General features: G+C 38.0%; 1 protein-coding gene across 1 annotated transcript; it reads left to right on the forward strand.

Moving 5' to 3' along the window:
* Positions 1–10,761: 10,761 nt before the first annotated feature.
* On the forward strand, positions 10,762–12,081 carry GJA8 (gap junction protein alpha 8). Its single transcript, XM_003769855.3, has one exon. The coding sequence runs from the start codon at positions 10,792–10,794 to the stop codon at positions 12,079–12,081; it is 1,290 nt and encodes a 429-aa protein (XP_003769903.1). The 5' UTR covers positions 10,762–10,791.
* The last annotated feature ends 13,071 nt before the right edge of the window (positions 12,082–25,152 follow it).

Genomic DNA, 25,152 nt, shown 5'->3' on the forward strand with positions numbered 1-25,152 from the left:
TCCTCCATATGTATTTCCAAACAATACTCGAGTACAAATATGTAAAACAACCACAAACCCACACAAGTAGACTGTGTTGGCGTTAATGATGCAAGGGGTTAATCTAACTAAGCACAGCTGAAATTTTTAAAGCTACACATATGTATTACCCCAGAGAGAATGTTAACAGTATTGCACAGAGATTTACAGTTGAATGAAGCAGAGATTGATGTTGCAGGAGTAAATTATAGAAGCTATTGATTTTATGTGGGTTTTAGATAGAATTGGTTGATTGGAAACCTGGTCCTTCCACCTACATCACACTATGGACTTGGACCCAGTCAATAGCTAAGGATACCATATTTCTTACCCACCTTCAGTGATGTAACAGAAACTCATGGTAAATCATTGGAAGATTTTGAATTTGTAGTAAGAGCACTTAGCTTAAATTCCTACTCTGTAATCTACTATTCTTGAGCAATTGACCTAGTGTCTATGACTTCAGTTTTCTTATTTGTTAGTCAGTCAATAGGTATTTATTAAGCATTACCAGAATTATATGTTTGGGCAATTAGATGGTACAGTGAATAGTTTCAGTCGTAGTATCAGGAGGACTCATCTTCCTGAGTTCAAATCTAACCTCATACACTTACTAGTTGGGTGATCCTGGGCAAGTCACTTAAACTTATTTGTCTCAGTTTCCTTATCTGTGAAATGAGCTGCAGGAGGAAGTAGTAAAACACTCCAGTTAGCAAACCACTCTATTATCTTTGCCAAGAAAACCTTAAATGAATCACAAGGAGTTGGACATTAACTGAAAAACAACTGAACAACATATGTTGGGAACTATGATAAGCACTGGGGATACAAGGCAAATACTTGGTGTCCACCCTCAAGAAGTTCAAATTCTAATGAGAGAGATAGCATTCAAACAGCTGTGTAATATTGCATGTGTGTATGTGATGTCAGCCTAGTATGGTTGTGTTGTTTTTAGTTATTTCTCGCTCTTCTTGACCCCATTTTGAATTGGCAAAGATTCTGGAGTCATTTACCATTTCCTTCTCCAACTCATTTTATAGATAAGGAAACTCAGGCAAATAGGATTAAATGACTTGTCCAGGGTCACACAATCAATAAGTATCTGAGGCTGGATTTGAGCTCAGGTTTTCCTGATTCCAGATCCAGATCTGTACCCACTAAGCCACCTATCTGTTCCATGAGTAAATAAATGGAAGGTGATCTCAGCAAGAAATCATCAGAAACAGAGGGGACCAAAAAAGACCTCTTTGCAAAAGATGAAATTTAAGCCATGTCTTGAAGAAAATCAGGGAAGCCAGAACTAGAATTAAGGAGAGAGAAAATTCCAGGCAAAGGGAACAGCAAGTTAAAAACAGATCATATGCAAAGGAAAGCAAAAAAACTCATATCACTGGACCATAGAGTATTTATTTGAAAGGTAATAAAGTGTAAGAAGACTGAAAAGAAGGAAGGGATTAAGTTATAAAAGGCTTTGAATGATCACCAAAGAATTTTATATCTGATCCTTGAAATTATAGGGAACAACTGGGGCTTATTGATTTGGAGAAGGAGAAAGAGGAGAGAGGAAAGTGAAATGATCAGATCTGCATTTTAAGAAACCCACTTTGACAAATGAATAAAGGTTGACTTTGAGTGGAGAGAGACCTGAGCCAAGGAGAGCAACAGAAGGTGATTGCAGTTTTCTAAGCATGAGATGATGAGACCTGTACCAAGCTGATATTGGTGTGAGTGAAGAGAAGGGAACATATATGAGATGTTGGGAAGGGAGAAATGGCAAGAATTTATGACAAATTGGATATGTGGAGTAAGTGAGCCTGGGTTTTGGGAGTACATACTGGTGCTAAGGGGGTTTGGAAGATCAGAGGGTTCAGAGGATGAAAGATAAATGAGTGTTAGATAACTTGCATATGCTATATCTATGTAACAGCCAATTTGAAAGGTCCAAAAGTTGGTGGTGTAGAACTGGAGCTCAGAAGACAGAGTTGAATACTTAGATCTGGGAATCATCTCCACTGAGGTATCAGAAAAGAAAAAATAAGAAGGGACCCAGGATAGAGCTTTGAGGGACACACATGATTAATAGACATTACCTGGTTGAAGGTCTAGCCAAGGAGAAGTAAAGCATGACACTGGTACCTCAGATAAAAGGGAGGAGAGCAAATGCAATGTCAGATGGAAGCCTGAGGGAAAAAAAAGGTTTGGAACAGCCACTACTCCTGAGTGAAAGAGGGAATTGATTAGGGAAATTAAAAGGATTACCTTACTACACTAATGGGACACTTGAGATTATGTTCTATAAAATTTTTCAAATGATAGCGAAGGTTCAATCCACTTCTAAATTCTTTGAATTTATTCCTATAATCTTCCCTATGCATAACTAACTCATCCAAACACTGCCCTTTATAGATGCTAAGTGGTAAAATCATGGAACTTGAAATTTTCCAAGATGAGGGAATTAAGCCCAGAGACTTAATAATGTGCCCAAAGTTACTATTATTTGAAGTTATTATTATATGAAATTTTCATATTACTATGTTAATATTATATGAAGGTTTCAAACCCAAATTTGATTATAAATTGTGTGTTAAAACTAAATCATGGTTTGTTGTTCAGTCATGTTGAACTGTCTTGATCCCATTTGGGATTGTCTTGGCAAAGATACCAGAGCGGTTTGCCATTTCCTGCTCCAGATCATTTTACAGATGAGGAAACTAAGGCAAACATAGTTAAGTGACTTGCCCAGAGTCACACAGTTACTAAATGTCTGAGACCAGATACCAATGCACAAAGATGAGCCTTCCTGACTCCAGGCATGGAACCAATTAGCTGCCCCAAAAATCACTGTATAGAAAGAACTATAAATAAAAATCTAACTAGGTTGTTACATCCAGTGCCTGAATGATTGGCTTGGTTCTTTAAAAATAAAAAAAAAAAAGATTGCCACCAGTTCAATTAAACAATTTGTAGGCTCACAGGTTTAAGATAGGAAAGAAGTTTATTTAGTCAAATCCCTGATTTTATGGGTGAAGAAACTGAGCTTCTTAAAAGTAAAATAACTTGCCCTAAGCCACAAGGCTGGTAAATAAAAAAGAGGGCACTTTACTAGAGATCAGGGGCATGGAAATCCCCTGTTGTTTCTAATACCCCTTATCCCTGAAAAACCCTTCCTAAGCTAGAAATTCACATTCCCTGTTGCTCCAGTATCCAGGGAATATAAAAAGTTCAGTAGAATTTTTATGATTTAGAAACCTAAGAGAAGAAACCTCCTTTCTGCCCCTATAAACAGCCCAAATGGGGATGAGTCCAGAAGTCACCACTGAACGCAAGAGTTTTCTCCATGCTTTATGGACCAGTCAGCCTTCACATGAGCTAAGCAACCAAGCTCTCTATTTTTTACTTCCATCAGAATCTTTGTGGCCCAGTTTTTGTCAGATACTTGAGGCAAGATGTAACATAAAGCTCTTCTATCCTTTCATTAGTAGACTTCAGTAAGCATGTAAGGGCAAAATAGTTCACATTTATATGATACTTTAGGGTATACAAAGCATGTTTCCACAACAACTCTCTGAAATAAGCAGTACAAGTGTTATCCATATCTTGCCATTTAGGAAACCTAAATGCAAGCTTTCCTATAGTTCTAAGTATCAGAACCAAGATTTAAAGCTAAATTTTCTAAATATCAGGGCTAGCTCTCTTTTCAGTGATAGCATAAAGGAAAATATGGTTGTTTAATATATATATTTATACATAATATAAATTATGTATAAACATATATATTACATATATAACATTAGATATATTTACATATATGTATACATATATAACATAAGCTCCAGGCCTTTTTAAGGAGAGAATTGTTCTTTCTTTCATCCTACCTCAGTTGAATTAAGAGGTTTAAGACAGAGGAACTTGGGGGATTCAAGGTATGCCAGATACTAGGCAAGTCCTGGTAGTAACAAAGAAACCAGCAGCCAAGAGGCGTTACTGCCATCCAATAGATTTGGTGTTCAGGTCTGTTTGGGATCGATGGAAAAGGGTTACAGAAGCCAATCAATCAAATGTATTTTATAAAACATCTACTGTGTGCCAGGCAATGTGTAAAATGCTAAGCTAGAAAGAAAATCAATGTAAACAAACAAAATAGTTTCAAGTTGTTCACAGTCTAATAGAGAAAGAACATTTATGTACAAACAATTATGTGCAAATAAGATGCAGAAATGATAAATTAGATATAATTAACAGAGGTGAGGCATTGGCAATAATGGGGAGAAAGAAAGGCTTCTTGAAGAAAGTGGGAGGAGGCAGAAAGGAGGAAAAAGAGAATTCCCAGGATGGGGGACAGTCTGTGAAAATACTTGGTCATGATGGAATATCTTGTTTGAGCACAGAAGCCAGTGTTATGGGTGAAAGAGTATGTAGAGTGAGGGGGACAGGTTATAAAGAACTGAGCACCAAACAGGGAATTTTGTATTTGATCCTGAAGATGATAGAGACCCAGTGGAGTTTATTGAAAAGGGAGGATGACCAGAAGGTAGGTCTGGGATTCATTCATGAGTGCTTTCGTTCAACTTAAATTTCTTTCCAAGTATTGTTGTTATTCAATCACTTTTTAGTCATTTCCAATTCTTCATGACCCCATTTGGGGTTTTCTTGGCAAAGATACCAGAGTTATTCAACATTTCCTTCTCCAGCTCATTTTACAGAAGAGGAAACTGAGGCAAACAGGGTTAAGTGACTTGTTCAGGATCATACAGCTAGTAGGTATCTGAGGCCAGATTTGAACACAGGAAGATGAATCTTCCTGACTCCAAATCTGGCGCTCTATCCACTGCACTATCTAGCTGCTCTTCCCAAGTGTTAGAGGGATAAAATAATTTAGGGACATGATTAGCTTTAGAGATAGGGGGGAAAAAACCTACTCTAGCTAGAATTAGATGTAGATGTGAGTACAAAAAATGAAAATTGGTTGTCTTCCCTCCAAAGTACATTCTATACATACACAAGACACACACAGACACACACACAAATTCTCTCTCTCTGTCTCTCTCTCTCCTTTTGCCTCTCCCTTTCTCCTTCTCCTGTCTGCCTCCTCCCTTTTGTTTTTCTCTGTCTCTCTCCTTCATTCTCTGTCTCTCTGTCTTTCTATGTCTCTCTCTGTCTCTGTCTCTGTCTCTCTCTCTCTCTCTCTCTCTCACACACACACACACACACACACACACACACACACTTCCCCAATTAGCTGGCAGCAGCTTTCTCTCTCTCTATGTTGGCATTAGTCAGTGGCACATGAGATACCAGCTGCAAGATTGCCCAGATCCACCACAGCTTATAAACAGGATTTCTTGCTGCTATTATTTAGATACTTAGGCAAAGGGAAACGGAAGAGCCTGTGGCACATTAGCCCCTGCTGCACCCTATTCCCATGGCTTTTTGTAGTTTTCTTCTTCCAGCAATGAGCACCATGACTTGGCTCATGAGCACTGCCTCTGGGTTTCCCACTGTAACCATCTTATCCTGAGAAGGGGTTGTACCTCCAGCCAGAGTTCCCCCAAATCAGCACACTGTCTTTTTTTAGACTTTTCCAATGTTTTTCTTGTTATCACCATAGGAAGACATATAGGACTATAAAATAGCAACTAAAAAGGAGAAATGACAAAGACCTAGAAGTCTTCACATTTACCTGACCTTTCATTCCAATGCAAGGGAAACTAGACACTGGGGGCTCTTTCTCAGCCCCTTCTGGCACTGACCAAATCCCTCTAGTCAATTTCCTCTAGTTAAGTCAGGGGTTCTTCATGTTTTTTTGTGCTTTGACTCCTCCAGCAGTCTGGTAAAAACCTATGGACCCTTTATCAGGACAAATTTAAAGAAAAATAATTGAGGGAAATATTAAATTTCAGCTAGAGGTTACTGAAAATATAATTTTTTTCATCCAAGTTTATAGACTTCTTGCTCCCTAAAATCTGCCCTGAGGTGTCAGGTTAAAAACCTGAAAATAGCCAACCTAAACTCACATTTATATTGTGCTTCATCTTTGGCAAAGCACTTTACAAATATAGTAATAACAACTAACATCTGTATATTACTTATTATGTGCCAGGCACTGTGCTAAACACTTTACAAATATAATAATAATAGATAATATTTGTAAAGTATTTACTATGTTCCAGGCACGTGCTAAGCACTTTACAAATATAATAAAAATAATAGCTAACACGTATATAATATTTAGAATGTATCAGGCATTGTGCTAAGCATTTTACAAATATGACAATAATAATGATAATAATAGCTAATGTTTGTATACTACTTACTATGTGCCAGGCACTGTGCTAAGCACTTTACAAATATAATAATAATAGCTAACGTTTGTATACTACCTACTATGTTCCAGGCACTGTGCTAAGCACTTTACAAATATAATCATAATAAAAGCTAATGTTTGTATACTATTTACTATGTGCCAGGCATTGTGCTAAACACTTGAAATATAATAATAATAATAATAATAATAATAATAATAATAATAATAGCTAACATTTATATAATACTTACTAAGTGACAGACATTGTGCTAATCACTTTACAAATATTGTTTCATTTGATCTTCACAACAACTCTGGGAGAGAAATGATAATATTCTCTCCATTGCACAGATGAGAGAACTGAGGCAAACAGAGTTTAAGTTGCCCAAGTTGATACAGCTAGAAAGTGTGTAAGAACTCAGGTTTTGAATTCAGACCTTCTGGACTTCTGACTCAGAGTCACACCACTAGCAAGGATTTGAATTCACATCTTCCTAGCTCCAACTCTAGAATTTAATCAGCCTTCCTAAAAACTCTTGGCTTTCCAGCAGAGATATATTTAGCTTCTAAACAAAGTATAATCTTCAGCTGCTTTTAGCATCAGAGAGAAAATTCTATCTCTGGGCTTAGGTTCTCCTTGCTTCAGGAAAGCACTTCTCTGACTAACCCTCCAAAGATTTCTTCCCTGGGTTTTTGGACATCCTGCAAGAATGTTATAGATACAGACTTCATCTGACCCAAAGATTTCTGGACCCTTTTGTAGATGCCTCTTCACCCTGGTTCCCTGGATTTAAAAAGGCTCTTCTCTATTAAACTCTTTTGGTAAGCAATTGGGGTTAAGCGACTTGCCACAGCTAGTAAATGCCAAGTGTCTGAGGCCAGATTTGACTCCCCCTGACTCTAGGGCCAGTGTCCTGTCCACTGTATGATCTAACTGTCCTTTCCTCCCTACTCCCCTAAAACTTTTAAAGATTCTTTTCCTGATTCAGATTACCCTGAATTAACAGGGATTTCTTTATCACAGCCTCTCCCCCTCCCGCCCTTTTCATTCTCCCTACTTCCTACAAGTACACTTCAAATGTCCCCTGCTTCATTACTAATAACTTATATTTATGTAGTGTTTTAAATGATTCTGGATATTTCCAGAGAAAAGAGTCTCCAACTTCTCTAACAATCGTCAGTACTATGGCATTTTTCTAAGGATGTAACTTAAATCCTTCTTATACAAAGAAACTGTTTCCTTTCCTTAAGAGTTCTTAAAAAAAGGGGGGGGGGGTGGCAAACTACAATCCATAATAGGAAATGGTGTTTAGGATGGCCAGTAACAGATTAGCAGGAATAAACATAGGAGGATCACCACTTTTTTTTATCAATGGCTTTCTAGCATTTAGAACTGGTCTACCCACTCTTGTTTCTACTCATATGATCTTGGGCAGAAATCATTTAACCACTCTGACCGGTTACTCTCATGTATAAAACTAGGAGATTTAATCAGATGGTATCTAAAATCCCTTCCAGCATTAAATTGATTATTATTTTTATTTATCTATAATCATTTCTTCTTTCACTATCACATCATGAGCTTATCTAGTTACTCACTGATTGGGCTGTTGTCTCAGTCAAACTCAGATCTGAAAAAGCTTAAAAAGACCAAGGTCTCTCACTGCATCCAGGGCCATCTTCAGTCATTCTGATCTAAATCTTGCTACTGGACTCAGATGGCTTTGGAAGGGAAAGCAAGGCTGGTAACTTTACACAGCCCTCCCTCCTTTAAATCCAATTCACTTGTTTGTCATGACATCACCTCCCTGATGTCATGATCCTCTTCAAGAATAGAGAATAACGAACACACCATGAATTGGCTGCCAGAGGGGATAAGCTACAAACAGAAGCTTGATCATTATCAGGGATAATGTAAAACAGAGTCTTGCTTTGGGCTGGGAAATTGTACAAATGACCATAAGGTTGCAATCATGGAGAAAAATATGAGAAAAGATGTTGAGATAAGTCTGCAGAGGGTATATGTTCGAAGAGTAATAGCTTTATGTACTTTACATTTCAACTCAGCTCACCAATCTTCTGTTCCCTGACCTTGAGTTAATCTCCCACCTCTGTGCCTTTGCACAGTCAGCCTTGCACTCCATCTTGAGCTCTGCCTCTTGGAAAGCCTCACTTCCTTTGAGATCTAGCCCCAATGCCAACTCCCAAGCAAAGCCCTACTTAATAGCCCTAGTAAAAGTAGTCCCTCCTTCCAAAGCTACTTTGTATCTACTCATCAGCTTGGGTATTGTATCCCTTGAACAGAAGATGTGGTTATGGTAATGTCTTTGTTGCACCAGCACCTAGACTAGAGCCGGCTAATTAACACACTAGCCAACATTCAACATTCATCCGTAAATGTTGACTAAGCATCTGCTGTGAAGTAAAATGGGCTTGAGGTGTTGGGGGAAGATGAATGAATGAAAAGCGTTTATTAAGCACCATGCTGAATATTGGAGAGAGAAACATACAAACAGAAAAGCAGACCAGTTATTTTCCTCAAAATGAGCTTCACCAATTGGGTCCATGAAAACACATGTGACCACAGAGGGGAATTAATGCCAAAAGAGCAGTACTATAAACAGGAGGTCTACTCCTAGGCAGAGGGAATGGGAGGAGGCAAGTGCCAGAACAGGACTAAGCCAATGGGATCCAGCATCAGGTCAGTGCTGACTCTGCCAGGGTAGAAAGTTCACTGGGCAGTCTAAGAAACCCAGGATGATCAGAGGAAAGCTAGTGCTGGCATGGGGCTGAATCAGGCAGATTAGTCTGATGGGCCTGAGCCAATATAAACTAGACTAAGTCAAGGAACACTAGGAGAGACTAAGTTGATATCAACCCTTTGGCCAAAGGATAAAATTTATTGCAGTAAACCTTTGCAACATTAAGATCTGGATTTAGCAATAACTCGCAAATGTCTTTAGTTCAAGAACCGAGATGACTGGGGTAACCTCATTCCATGTATCCTTAAACTTCTGTATAGCTGGATTCAAATACAAAAAAATCCCATGTGCTCAAAATCAAGACAGAGATCCAAGAGACAGACCAGGCCATACACACAGGATGTCTGCAAAGCCTAATGTGGGAGCAACTATAGACTAATTGTTTTGTCCGGCTTTTATTGTTTTGTTTTTGGTTTTGTGAGGCAATTGGGGGGTTGACTTGCCCAGGGTCACAAAGCTACACATATTAAGTAGCTGAGAGTGCATTTGAGCTCAGGTCCTCCTGACTTCAGGGCCGGTACTCTATCCACTGTGCCATCTAGCTGCCCCTTTTTTTATTGTTCATAGTTGCTCTATTTCAGAGGAGATGAACTTATTTGTGGTATCTATTCAACTCCATGGAATAATGTTCTATATTATAAAACCATTTTCATTTCTTTGTGATAAACCCATTTTTGTTAGACTTGTGTCATTAAATATCATCTCATTCACACTCACAGAGATGTTCTATAATGTCATGGACCTTCAAGTCAAAAAGACCTGAGTTCAAGCCTTGCCCCTCCCACATACTGATTGTGTAACCCAAGCTCTCAAGGTTCTATGTAACCTTGTCAAAGAAAAGCTAGCTGAGCTGCATCAGGAGAGGGAGTATCCTCGCCTGAAGCATACAGGAATGAAATCCCAGGTCCAGTTCCTCTCCTATTTTCATGGCATTCCCATAAAGCAAAAGGCCATGAGTATTATTATGCTCATTTTATAAATGGAAGGCTGCCAGAGGAATTTTTCATTTCCTTCCTTTTCCTTTCCCTCTGCCACCATTCTAAGATCTGCTCTCTACCCACTGAGCACCCTCATTGTAAACTGGCTGATAAATGATTAACTGGACACAGAGAGAATTGGGCTAAAGGTAAATCTAAAAACTGGGCTTCCTGTCTTCATCAAAGACTCATGTAGCTTTATATATTTGCATTATTTTATGGACATTGGTAGGGGAGGGAAAGGGGTAATGCTTCCAATAATATAAAAAATATCATCAAGTCCAACTGTTGTCCAGTCATTTCAGTAATGATTGACTCTCCATGACCCCCTTTGGGGTTTTCTTGGCAGAATACTACAGGGGTTTGCCATTTATTTCTCCAGCTCATTTTACACATGAAGAAACTGAGGCAAACAGGGGTAAATTACGTGTCCAGGATCATACACTTAGTAAGTGTCTGAGGCCAGATTTGAACTCTGATTAGCTATCTCTCATCAAATCCAACCTCGCCCATTTTAGAGATGAACCATTTAGAAATGAACCCAAGAAGGTTAAGGGATTTTCCCGTGATAGTACAACTAGCAAGTATCAGAGATGAGTTTTAATTCAGGTGACCTTCAGTCCAGTATTCTGGCCACTAAGCTATGTTGTCTCAGAAAAAAAATAAAGTAAAATAGCTCATGCTTTGTCCACTCACTTTTTTGTATTCTCCTTCCCCCAGGTGGTGAAGAATGGGTGACTGGAGTTTCCTCGGAAACATCTTGGAGGAAGTTAATGAGCACTCCACGGTCATTGGCAGGGTCTGGCTCACTGTCCTCTTCATCTTCCGGATCCTCATCCTGGGCACGGCTGCAGAATTTGTGTGGGGAGACGAGCAGTCAGACTTTGTGTGTAACACACAACAGCCAGGTTGTGAGAATGTCTGCTACGATGAGGCCTTCCCCATCTCCCACATCCGCCTCTGGGTCTTACAGATCATCTTCGTCTCCACTCCATCTCTAGTGTACGTGGGCCACGCAGTGCACCACGTCCGAATGGAAGAAAAGAGGAAGGAGAGGGAAGCCGAGGAGGTGTGCCAGCAGTCTGGGAGCAATGGTGAGAGGCTGCCTTTAGCCCTAGATCAAGGCAGTACCAAGAAGAGCAGCAATAGTACGAAGGGCACCAAAAAATTCCGACTGGAAGGGACCCTCTTGAGGACCTACATCTGCCACATCATCTTTAAGACTCTCTTCGAAGTGGGCTTCATAGTGGGACATTATTTCTTATACGGCTTTCGGATCCTGCCTCTGTATCAGTGTAGCCGATGGCCCTGCCCCAATGTGGTGGACTGCTTCGTGTCAAGACCCACCGAGAAGACCATTTTCATCCTGTTCATGCTTTCTGTGGCCTGCGTGTCTCTCTTCCTCAACATCATGGAAATCAGCCACCTGGGCCTGAAGAGAATCCGATCTGCTTTCAATAGGCCCACAGAACAACCACTGGGAGAGATCCCTGAGAAATCCCTCCACTCCATTGCTGTTTCCTCCATCCAAAAGGCCAAGGGCTACCAACTCCTAGAAGAAGAGAAGATCGTATCCCACTATTTCCCCCTGACTGAGGTTGGGGTTGTGGAGACGAGACCACTGGCTGCCACACCGTTCAGCCGTTTTGAAGAGAAGATTGGCACTGGACCTCTGGGAGATCTGTCCCGGGCGTACACGGAAACACTTCCTTCCTACGCTCAAGTAGGAGAACAGGAAGTAGAGGCAGAACGGGAGGAGGAGGAGGGAGAGGTACCACCAGAGGAAGAGGAGAAGAGGCAGGAACCAGAGGCAGTGACCCCAGAAATGCAGGAGGCCACTGTGGAGCAGGAAGAGGAGAAGGAGAAGGTAGGGACCCCAGAAAGGAAGGCAGGAGAGAAGCAAGAGCTGCCAGTGGAGAAGGCACCACTGTGCCCAGAACTGGCAGCAGATGACAGCAGACCCCTCAGCCGGCTGAGCAAAGCCAGCAGCCGGGCAAGGTCGGATGATTTGACTGTATGAGAAAGAACAAACACACATACATTCACAAAACAAAGAAAGAAGACAAGAGAAGAAAAGATTTTTTAAATGATTTGAATATTATCTCCCATTCTTTTACCCCTCACTTGGAATGGTTCCCTAGCATAATGGTAGATGAAGCCTGCTATGAAATGACCCCTTTCTAGAAACTCCCTTCTCCAGAGGCCATCAAAGCAGACCCATTACCTTGAGGTCAATCAATAGCATGTCCAAGTGCCATAAGTTTTCCACACTCCCTCACCCCCAATGTCTTTCTTGTTCCCCTTTTATCTCAGGAGCCCATCTGACCAGAGGAATGGAGTGGCTATGAGTCTTAGACTTCTCACTGATCCAGTCCATATACCTCCCACTCATAAGAGCCATGATAGGTAATGATTGGGTTTTCCTCATGGAAGATGCCTCATTGCTTTGTAGTTAAATCTTGTCAGTCTTGTAACTAGCCACAGTTGTACTACAGTTTAGGGAATAGAATAAAGCCTAGTAAATTCTGTATAATTTCAAGTCGTCAAGCTAGGGATTCTGATTCTCATTGGCCACTGTTTAAGGCCCCTTTGGCCTCTGGTTCCTCCCTAAACGAAAACTTCAGAAGAAGAGAAGTATTATACCTTAAACTCTCCTTTCAGCTTGTAAAACAAGTTTTCTCATTCAATGTAGTCTTGGAGGTATCTTCACTTTTTCCCTTCCCTTCTCTCATTATCTTCTGATCCCTTTGTTATCTCATCAAGGACCAGTACTATAGCCAGAAATCTAAACTTTCATCAAAGCCTGAGAACAGACTCAGTCCTTAGAAGGGAAGTACCAGCTGGAGGTGGCTCCCAGGGAGAACTGACCTTTAGAGCAAGAAATGGGTTCTGAACAGAGCCAACAGAAAAGGGAATTGCACATCAGGTGATATGGAGTTTTCTGAAGTCCTGTTCATAGGTCAGATCTCTGGGTTGTGTATACAGAAACAAAGGGAAGGTTTGGAGGTCTCTCAGCATCCTACACTAGCAACAAGAGAATCAATGTAATAAGTGAAATTTTAGAAGCACCTGATATATATTTGTCTAAAGGCTACCATTTTGAAAAAGGTTGACCTGTTCCCTGAGAAGCAGCAGATATAAGGAAACTAGAACTTCCTACTTAATCTAAGCCATGGTCAACTTTGACCTTGTCTAGGAAGCAAACCTAGCACAGTGGGAAAAATGCTAGGCTTGGAGTAAGGAAGACTCTTCTCTCTGAATTGAAATCTGTCTATATAACCCTGGGCAAATCACTTAACCCTGGGTTGTCTCAGTTTCCTCATTTATAATATGAACTGAAGAAAGAAATGGCAAACCACTCTAATATCTTCACCAAAAAAAAACCCCAGATGGGGTCAAGAATCAGAGATGACTGGGGAAAAAAAATGAAAAACATTTTTTTTCAAAGTGTTCAAGGGATTACCTTAAGCAAAATTGTGAAGTAGTTGAAGGTTATCTTCTAAGGTTCCCTTCTCTTCCCTTTTCTACTCCCATTTTCCTCCATATTTCTATTTTTCCCACCTCTGGTTGACTAAGATTTTTCACGCTGTTATCCTATCCAAGTCTGTTTTCCCAGTGGACAATGCCCCCACACTTGAAAATTAATCTTCCTTTCTCCTTTACATCAAAATCCCTATTCCCTTTGTGCTTCCATTCTGTCAGTTGCCACAGAGGAAGAGAATCTGAAACTACCCACACTAAGATCCCTTTATGTTAAAGTGGAAAGTAGAATATTTCCATTTTTTTTGAAAAGATAATGTCTTAAATCAAAGGTACAATACAGAAGTTAGAATGTATAGCAGATGGGTCGGGAAAGATGGGTTTTGACAGGCAGCCCTTTCTGATCCCCTGGAATCTCACCACACCACCAATTCTTGCTTCACCAAAGTCTCTGAATAAGAATTCCAATGGACTTGACCCAGTGATTCTACCAGTAAACAACTAAGCCAGGATCACTGGGTTTTCACTGTCAAGAGAGTTAAAAGAGCTCTCTTTCTTGGTAAGGCTGAGTCTACAACTTTGTTCCTGAAGGTCCATTTTCATGGAGGAAAAAAATATGGAAACAAAATCGGTGCAGAAAATGCTGCTGTCCATCTCCTAACTAAAGAGGAAAAGAAAACAAATCTGAATCCTGTTCTAAGAGAATCTGCTTCATGCTATGTGGACCCATTCATGCATGTCTAAGCTACTGGCATTTTGTTACTGATGCTGCTGCTGTTACATTGGTTCAGATTTGTGAACACTTGCTATTCAATGGCTAAAACAATTTGGTTTAATGTTTACACCTCTAAAAAAGTATATTGGATTAACTCTCCATCTACACACATCAGAAATAGGCACTGAAGTCAAATAACCTGGATTCTTCTTCTAATTCCACCTCTTGTATAACTTCTATACATTCACCTCATCTCTCTGTGCCTGTTTTCTGTCTATAAAAAGGAGAAGAATTGTTGCTTCTCTACCTCACAGGATGATTACCCAATTGGCTGCCAAATACTTGGAGTAAACCAGTCTCTGGAGACTGTGGAGCACTCATTGTGAGACTGACAGGAAGGGAAAAATATTGCTGGAACAGTCTTGTGAGGGGAAACTACTTGACCCTCACATCCAACTTTGCAGTAGCCTTAGGGTGTGTTTGATTTTTCAGTATGAGGTAGAAACTTTCACTATAAATTCTCTTTGAAGAGCATTATCCTGATCCAATGGAATAGGTACTGGGTTTGAACTTTGAGTTGGAGGACCTGGTCTGAATGCCAGCTTTGCTATTCATTGTCTAAGTTACAGCTGCCAAATCACCTGACTTCTTTGAAACTGCCATTTCCTTATCTATAAAATGCTGGAGCTGGGCTAGAAAACTTATATCTCTTCTAGCTTACAAATGAGCTATAAAATGGTAGCCCTGAACACGCATATCCACTCAAGAACTTACAATTCTTTCCCCTTAAAGAAGAGTGGGAACAGAATGACAAGTGCTTTTCTCCCCCTGAAAACATACTTAATGCCACAGACCACTTCAGAGCAGTAGTCTAATTCCCATGTCAGCAATGACTCTTGCCCCTACAAAGTGGGTCCTGAGCTAGGGGCTTCTGAAGCAGATGGCATACAATAAACATGAATCAGCATGACCCCAGAGTATCACCTCCCCAGGTTCCATTTGGTATGTGTTATGCCATCAGACTTAGGGCATGTCCTTTCTTAGATAAATGATAGAAGAACAAGAAAGGGGACAGTGTAAAAAAATGGACATTTCAATCACCTTTCTAGGTTCTATTTGGGTATAAGTGTTATGCCATCTCTCTTGGGTCATGTTCCTTCTTAGATAAATGAACAAAGAACAAGGCAAGGAGACTGAACAAAAAAAAAAAAAAGGACATTTCAAATTATCACCTCCCTAGGTTCTATTTAATCTAAGTATTATGCCATCCCACTTGGATCATGTTCCTTCTTAGATAAATCATGGAAGAACAAGACAAGAAGACTGAGCAAGAAATGGACATTTCAGGGGGATTGTCCTCTGGAGGCTACTCCACATGGAAAATGCAAAAGGGTCTTTCATTCCAAAGAAAGCCTGATTCACAAAAGCAATTGGGGAAACCAGTGACCAAGAGAATGAGAATTAGGGTACAGCCCAAATGGAAACATCCATAAGCACAACCAAGAACAGCAACATTGAAAGCTCAAAGACACAGTTTCTCAAAAGCCAATCTGGGGTGAGACAATGTGGCACAGGGGAAAGGCAAGCAGAAGCTCTGGAGTCAGAAGATCTCAGTTCAAATACTGCCTCTGATACTTAACTACTTGTGTGATTTGGGTCAAATAATTTAATTTCCATTAGACAGTTTTTTCATATGTAAACTGAAAAGTTTGGACCAGATTGTCCCTGAGATCCCTTACAGTTCTAGATTTATGCAAAAACCACTTTGCCTACCTATGTAATTTGCTATTAAGAGGGTCTACTCCCTGTTTCCAATAGGAATCCTCTGCTCCTCATACACAGCAGAGGCAGCAGGGCAGTTCTAAGCAAGAACTAAGCCCTGGATAATGTGAGCCCTGAAATCAGGCTATTCCCCATCTCCCCACCCCCCACCAATTTGGAAACAGGAGTAAGAGTTAGGTGACTCAACCTGCTTTGAACTCAAGGACCACCAAACAAATCATGTATCTGCTCTTTACATAAGTTAAAGGTAATACCTACTTCTTCCCAACCTCACCAGGTTGTCAAGAAAGCATGATCCTTGCTTGAAGCCCTTGGAAAAAAATTACAATTGTGAAAAAAAGAAAAAAACCTCACTAATTCAGAATTAAAGTGAGTGGGAGGAAGGGGAGGCAGACATTCAAATTAGGGTGAAATCCAAATTACATACTAGAGAGCCATTCCTTTCAAGTTATGTGCATTTTCTAAACAATGATCCATGTACTTTACTATGGTCATATTCCTGATCACTCTTGGTACAAAACACAAGCCATCCATCCATCCACTCCTAGTCATCCTATGTAGTTAATCCTCCATAGTGGAATTACCCAATGAAATGGAGAACCCCTGTTCTTTTTTTCTGTTTTGAGAATACATGTGCTTTACTGCCTCTCTCTATTACCTTTGTCCTTGCTACACGACAGAGCAACCTCTTTTTATGGTTGTATACCTCTTAGTTGGCAGCTACACAGTGCAATGGATGGAGTATCAGGCCTCAAGTCAGAAAGACTGATGTCTTTTTGAGTTCAAATCTGGCTTCAGACACTTAGCATTTGTGTGATCCTGGGCAAGTCGTTATTTTCTTCAGTTTCCTCATCTGCAAAATGACCTGGAGAAGAAATGGCAAAGTGCTTTAGCATCTCTGCCAAGAAAACCCCTTAATAGGGTCATAAAGATTTGGAAACAAATGTGCATCTTCATTGATGTCTTTTATGCTATTTCTTAAATTTAAGTCATATGGAAGCCTACTTTGACTTTTTATTAATGGGCCTTTTTATTGTCCTGTGGTCACCTGAAATGGTAATTTTTCTGAGATTATAGCACTCATTGCTTTGAAAAAATACTGATTTTTAAGGGAACACTGAAATTCCTACACATTTCATAAATGCAATGTAGGCTTATTCTCTCCTGCTGAATGCCCATTGTTCATCCTTAGTACCTGTCAAATATAAATGTATTGATAGACTAATTCAATGGATTGATTGTCCAACTATATGTCATAATATCCACAGCATTTATTCTTTATCCACTTTGTTTTTCCTGTTTAAATGGCTGGTCCAATTTCTTTCAAGTGATTCTGTGCCATATTGAAAGGATCCCATAATATCCCAGGGTTCGTGCAATCAGCACAATGTCATTTGCAAGGAGAAGAATCACTATAATCTCTCTCTTGATAGAGAAATCTAATTTCTATTTGGACTTTGTGCAGGACATCCTCTACCCACTATTCTAGTGATTGTCTTTAATGAGTTTATGTTGTCCTCTCTTTTCTTTCTTTCTTTCTTTCTTCCTTTTCTGTTAAGACTGTCTTTCCATATCACTCTGATTGGAAGGGCAGTGGTCATTCACAAACTTTAGAGCAGGTAACCTATTCTTTCTTTCCAGCCTCAGTCAATTTTTCCCTGTTTAGGCAGTATGTTGAACTCATGCTCCTGGGAAATCACCATATTAAAAACTAGAATGGCTTTGGACCTAATTGCAGTTCAGAATTACTGAGCTCACGTTGTCCACCTGCCTCAACCTCCCCTAATAGTAAGGATTACAGTTGTAATGGTGTATAGGGCCCAGATTTACTAGAGCTTGCTTCTTGCCTAGCCTGGCTGCCCAAATTGCAATGGCCTCTTCTGCAATATATTGAGAGATCCTTTTGGTATATACTATTATCCTTGATAAGAACAAATATTTTTCTATAAAATGATATACCTATGACTCATCTCGGCAAAGTGGTAACTCTGGATTTTCAAGGACTATAAAATGGAGCACAAAGTCTAAAAAAGATCTTACATGTTGGAAAAGCATTGTGCATGCTTCCAAGAAAATACTCCATTGTGTGAGTACAAGCCTAACAAACAGTAGAAAGTCTCAGCGCCAAAAGCTTAGCCACTATGGATTTAATCTTTTGGCCATAGTAACTCATGAAACATATAAAAATATAAGATTTTGCTATTGCTGGAATGGTGGAAAGTGGAAACATTAAAATGTAGCTCTTCCTACTCCAACTGTGCTGTCTTTGTCCAATGATGGATACACTCCTGAAGGAACTAGATCATACTGACGTTAGTATTCTCACTATAATTAAATCAGAAGACATATAGAAAGTATAGCTAAATGGACAAAAAGCTTACAGGTTATCCATAGAAAGGTAGAGAATTTGGGGATATTGGTTTTACTATGTGTCTAAAGGTAAGAGGAAACAGTATTTCATAAAAATCTTGGTGCCATTGCCTTGAAATGCTTACAACATGTATAAGCAAGCACATTACCATATAAATAACTACAACTTTGAAGTGCTATTTTTAAAGGATTAAGCATAAAGAAATCATGTGAAGAACCTGACAAGATCCTCTAAATCAAGATGATTTATACCTTGATATTTAAAAACTTTAATATAAAAGTAAGAAAAGGAAATCATAGAGAAAACTGGGGAAAAAACTTAGGATAAATAAAATTAAATGAGCAAAGATTACTCAGAAACCTCCCACCTGTGTATTATGAATACTTTCTTCAAAAAGACAGTTAAAAGGCATTTGGATGTAGAAAACAAATAAAAACCAGGAATTTGTTATGGGGGACATTTTAGAATCAGTTGTCTGTCTGCAATGTTGTAGAATAAGAGACAAAATGAATGCCAAGAAAAGATGAAGAATTATGTAGAATTACAGCCACTTTGTCTTGTTTTTAAAAACTGTTGACTAAAAAATGAGAAATGGACAAAGAAAAAGACACAGAGTGAATATCACCATATCTTAAAGAAAGTAAACTCTACGTTAAATATAGATATCTAAGACATTTATTTATTTAAAATAATAGCTTTTTATTTTCAAAATATATGCAAAGATAGTTTTCAACATTCACCCTTGCAAAACTCTGTGTTCCAAATTTTCCTCCCTCCCTTCTTCATCCCCTCCTCTAGCCAGCAAATAATCCAATATATATATTAAAAGTGTACAATTCTTCTATGCATATTTCCATAGCTATCATGTTGCACAAGAAAAATCAGATCAAAAAGGAAAAAATGAGAAAAAAGACAAAAAGCAAGCAAACAATAACAAAAAAAGGTGAAAAAACTATGCTGTGATGCACATTCAGTCCCATCAGTCCTCTTTCTAAATATGGATGTCTGTCTTCATCACAAGTCTATTGGAATGGGCCTGAATCACTTTATTGTTGAAAAGAGCCATGTCCATCATAGTTGATCATCACATAATCTTGTCGCTGTGTATAATGTCCTCTTGGTTCTATTCATTTCATTCTGCATCAGTTCATGTAAGTCTCTCCAGGTCTCTCTGAAATCATCCTGCTGATCATTTCTTATAGAACAATAATATTCCCTAACATTTACATGCCATAACTTACTCAGTCATTCCCCAGTTGATGGGCGTCCATTCAGTTTCCAATTCCTTACCACCACAAAAAGAGCTGCTACCAACATTTTTGAACATGAGGGTCCTTTTCCCTTTTTTATGATCTCCTTGGGTGACAAGCCCAGCAGAAACACTCCTGGAGCAAAGGGTATATACAGTTTGATAGCCTTTTGGACATAGTTCCAAATTGATCTCCAGAATGCTTGGATCAGTTCACAACTCTACCAACAAAGTATTCATGTCCCAGTTTTCCCACATCCAACATTTATCTTTCCCTGTCATCTTAGCTACTCTGAGAGGTAGATATTTAACACATTTTATAAAAAATAATTACTACATTGAAAGGCAAAAAGGACCCAGAAACCACCTCAAGCAAGAAACCCTTATTTCCCTTCCATGAAGAGAAACATAGCACAGAAGGGCAATGAGGGGTATTTTGCTGTTGTTTTTATTATTTTATGCAAGTTCATTTAGAAAACACTATGGAATGGGGTGGTAGAAGATTGAAAGCATCACAAATCAACAAAAAGTAGCTGAGGTGATGTCTAATTAATGCCGACCACCAACAGAACATAGAAGAACAGATAGATATGAAGTGGATCAAATCTTCTACCATTCCTGTAGTAATCTAATCTCACTAGTGCCAATGACTGAACCAGAGCATTTAGACTCAACACTTCAATATTATGTAACTTTAGATTTTATTAAGACAGAAAGGGTGACAGAACCTGATGAAATCTAAATAGAAGAAATTCATTCTAAAGGTACCACAATTTTAAATGTAATCAGGGACTGATTTTCAGGATATCTCAGACAGTGGAAGATTACAAAAAATTGTAGAAAGTACCATTACTATAATGTATAATTACCAGCTCATATACTTACTTTCTCTTCTCTAAGAAATCTTTCTGAAAATATATCATCTTTGTAAATTTGAATGCAATTATATATTTGTATTGGGATTAAATGATTTTCATTATCTGACTAGAAATCAGCTTCAGGAATTCATAAACAACTTCCATATTGAAAATAGAGTGCTTGAACTCCTGGTTTTACACTGTAATCCTTGGTAGAATAAGGAAGACACTAGGAATCTCCAAATGTTTTTAATTAAAAAAGAAAAACATTTAAGATTCAGATATAGGGGGATTTTACAATGGAAACTTTATGGAACCACTTTGGAATACTGTTCAAATTGTCTTATTAGGTACAAAGATTTTAAATAAGGCAGAGTAAAACAAAAAACATAAGCCAAAGGATTTTAAGAAATAATTTTCCTTTAAAAATTAGGCTATCAAAGTAAAAATTCTAGATTTCTCAATGAATTTTAGATCCTCACTAAAAATGCATCTAAATAACTACATGTTTCTATCTTATATTTATGATTATATAATATGTATTTGTCTGTATATTTTGTAAAAAGAAAAACCTTATGCACTTCAAATATATCTCATTTAATAACATTTTTAAAAGTTCTATTTTATTTTTTCATTAGACTCTAGTAATAGAAAAAAAATCAAAATCTGTTTCTAAGTTACCTGATATATGGAAAATTTAAAAAAAACATGCTTAAAAAAAAAAGAAATCTTTCTGAAAATTTATCTATGCCCACACTGAAAGTATCCTTGATGAAAATATGGGATGACAAGTAGAATTTCTCAGACAATTTTCTAAGTCAAATTCCATGTTCAGAGTAATACAACTGACTTAGAGTACTGGAGAATTTAATATTCCGTAGTGTCCATATGTATTGTGTGCTGACTACCCAAAAAGGCATTTGATTCAGTAGAGGAAAATTCAATATTCCAAACAAGGTATCTCCCAAGTATGTATTAACATAATATAGAATCCCATTATAGATATGACAAGGCAAACTGTTCAAAAATAGAGTATTTAAGATGTGTATATATATATATATATATATACACATCTTAAATACTCTATTTTTATATATAGATATTTATATCTAGATATAAAAATATATATTTTATACATTATATATATACATATATACCTATATATCTCTCATGTTTTTATATATCTATTTGTATATCTATATGCATATATGTGTATATATAAAGAGATGCTAAATATATATATATATGATTCACAATAGACCCTTATAAAAATATACTACAACTGTGCAATTCCTCATATGTACAAGAATTAGTTGTTGAAAACAATACTAACATGATGTTTAGTATATTAAGATTTCAATGTTTAAAATAGCCTTTAATTTGTGAAACAAGGGAACATTGGATATGGAAAGTTCATTAGCAATTCTTATCAATTATAACTCTTATTAGTTACTCACTTTTAATCCTGAGAAAGTTGCAGTCATTACCATGGATACCATGATGTCAACATGCTTTCTTGTTTCCCAGCAAGAGCCACTCATGAGGCATGTATGAGGAAAGGAAGGTATCATCACCTCCAACTCTTTACCCTATACTCTCCTCTCTTACACCATTCTGTATTATAAATGTATTGTGCTTTAATTATCCCTATTAATGAAGTTCAGATAAAAGAGATTTGATAAGCTAGATGGAAACATTTCTCTAATCCTAAATGCAGACCCTATAAAATATACAGCGTAAATACACAACATGATAATGATCCAAGCACAGGAATTTTCCCTCCTGTGATCAATTACATATTAACTGAACAGGGAAAGGGCAAGAAAACAGAGAAAGGAGTCATAACCAGGGTATGGTGAACAAGGCTCTGACCAAGAATGCTGAAATTTAGAGGGTGCAAAAATTCAAAATACAAATTTTAAAAGATTGTGTAATTTCTTAATTTTTTATATTTATATCATTTCATTTAATCAGCAAGGATAAGCTTGGCAACTAGTTAATAAGGCTAATTCATTTAAATAGAAATAAACCGATTGATTTGTTGGTCACCCCCCAAGGTGTGCTCCTCCTTAGCAAGGACTTTATATTGTCTTAGGGTCTGTGCCCTACAGGGCTGGAGGTGAAAGTCTCTCCACTCATGAAGAACAGGATCCCAAAATCTCTCCCTACCACTATTGGACTAGCATCCAATAGATACTCCCTATGCAGTTGTTTCTAGGGCTCTTGTGAATTCCCAAGCTGATTTGAAGGTCTACTTGTCCTGGGTGTCAGAAATTCTGGTTTCACCTCTAGAAAAGAAAAAATGCACAATTATTAATAAGGTAGACAATCTCTTTAGCAATAAGCATTCATTCTGCAACTCTAAGTGAAAGGTTATTTAAGCTGGGGGTGAAGAGAATATTGCACTAAATCATGAAAGTGAACAGCAAATTAGCAGACTTCTTACAATCCTATTCTTAAAACCCAGAGTCTTCTAGAAGGGAACAGAAGAGTTTCCTTAAGGAGTCGTTTGCTCTAAGTCAGTTTTCCCATCTATGATTTCAGTGAATACCGAAGTATAAAGCACATTGAGAGTCTCAAACAAACGTTCTTAGATTTTGGACAAAAAAAATAAAGGTTATAATCCTGGATTGTCCAAATCCCCAAATCCTTTTACCTTTACTGCTAAGCCATATTTAAGGGTATTTAAAAATGAAAAATAAATATAATTGATCTCATCTTTCACTATCCTTTTTTTTGATGTATTACCAAAACCAAACTTATTAGTCCTACTGAAGTTCCTAGTTGTTATGTCCAAACATAAGAGTGCTTCTAATAATAGTATCTAACATCTATGTTGTTTGTCTTTCATTTCTTTTTTTTTCTCACTTAGAAGTATTTTTTCCCTGATTACATGTAAAGATAGTTTTCAACATTCAATTTGGTAAGATTTGGAGTTTCAAATTTTTTCTTCCCCCCTCTCTAACTATCCCTCTCTCCAAGACAGTCAGCAATTTGATGTAGGATATAGATATATAGATATATATAATCATTTTAAACATATTTCCATATTAGTTGTATCGTGAAAGAAAAATCAAAACAAAGTGGAAAAACTACAAAAAAGAAAAACAGTGCAAATAGCACGCTTTGTTCCACACTCAGTATCCATATTTCTCCCTCTGGATGGGGATAGCATTTTCCATGTATAGTGATCCAAGACCACCATATTGCTGAGAAGAGCCAAGTCTCTCCTGGTTGATCATCACACAATCTTGCTATTTCTGTGTACATAGTTCTCCTGGTTGGGCTCACTTCATTCAGCATCAGTTGATATAAATCCAGGATTTTCTGAAATCAATCTGCTCTTCATTTCTTATAAAATAATAGTATCCTATTACATTCAAATAGCACAATGTATTCAACCATTCCCCAATTGATGAGCATCCCCTCAATTTTCAATTCCTTGCCACAACTAAAAGAGCTGCTACCAACATTTTTGCACATATGAGTACTTTTCCCTCTTTTATGATCTCTTTGGGATACAGACTCAATAGTGACCCTGATGGATCAAAGGGTATGCAGTTTTATAGCCCTTTAGGCATAGTTCCAAAATGGTCTCCATAATGGCTGGGGGAGTTCACAACTCCACCAACAATGTATTAGTGTCCCAGTTTTGCCATGTTTGTCTTTCATTTCAAAGAGGATCAATGACATTGCAAGGTGTTATCTCGACTCAAGTGTGAATTGGATTTAACTGAAGCAGAGTTACACAAAGTCATCAGTCTCCCTCTCTCTTCTATAGTCATTGAAGTGCAGTGGTAAGACAAAAGTCTGGCAATTGCCAGAGTGCATTGGATCACCTTGACATCTTCAATATCTGACCAGGCTCTAAGCATTCCACAGCACCTGCTTCAGCCACTTTCACAACTATTGAAACAAATTGTTTAATCTGCCCATTCCACCAGTGGAAATCTTTACATGCTTAAGGTAGATACTATCCTAACTCACCTACAGGCTTGAGTCCTGTTGGTTACTCTTAATCTGGTTTAACCTTTCTGGCCAAGGCGATTTTATAGAAATGTGGCTGCTGGTGTTTCTATTGGGCTTACATCCCAAAGAGATCTTAAAGGAGGGAAAGGGACCCACATGTGCAAAAATGTTTGTGGCAAGAAACTGGAAATTGAGTGAATGCCCATCAATTGATGAATGGCTGAATAAACTGTGGTTTATGAATGTTATGGATTATTATTAAAAGTCAGCAGGATGATTTCAGAGAGGCCTGGAGAGACTTACATGAACTGATGCTGAGTGAAATGAGCAGGACCAGGAGATCATTGTATATGGTAACAACAATACTATATGATGATCAATTCAGATAGACATGGTTCTCTTCAACAATGATATGATTCAGACCACTGCCAATGATCTTGTGATGAAGAAAGTCATCTATACCCAGAGAAGAAAATCATCTATACCCATTTAACTGTGGGAACTGAATGTGGATCACAACATAGCATTTTTACTTTTTCTGTTGTTTGTTTGCATTTTATTTTCTTTCTCAACTTTTTTTTTCTTCTTGATCTGATTTTTCTTATGCAGTAAGATAACTGTATAAATATGTATACATATATTGGATTTAACATATTTTAACATATTTA

Source organism: Sarcophilus harrisii, chromosome 4 (assembly GCF_902635505.1).
Source record: "Sarcophilus harrisii chromosome 4, mSarHar1.11, whole genome shotgun sequence".
Taxonomy (NCBI): domain Eukaryota; kingdom Metazoa; phylum Chordata; class Mammalia; order Dasyuromorphia; family Dasyuridae; genus Sarcophilus; species Sarcophilus harrisii.

Excerpts from the sequence above, each read along its gene's own strand:
- GJA8 (XM_003769855.3), top strand. The coding sequence starts at position 10,792 with ATGGGTGACTGGAGTTTCCTCGGAAACATCTTGGAGGAAGTTAATGAG.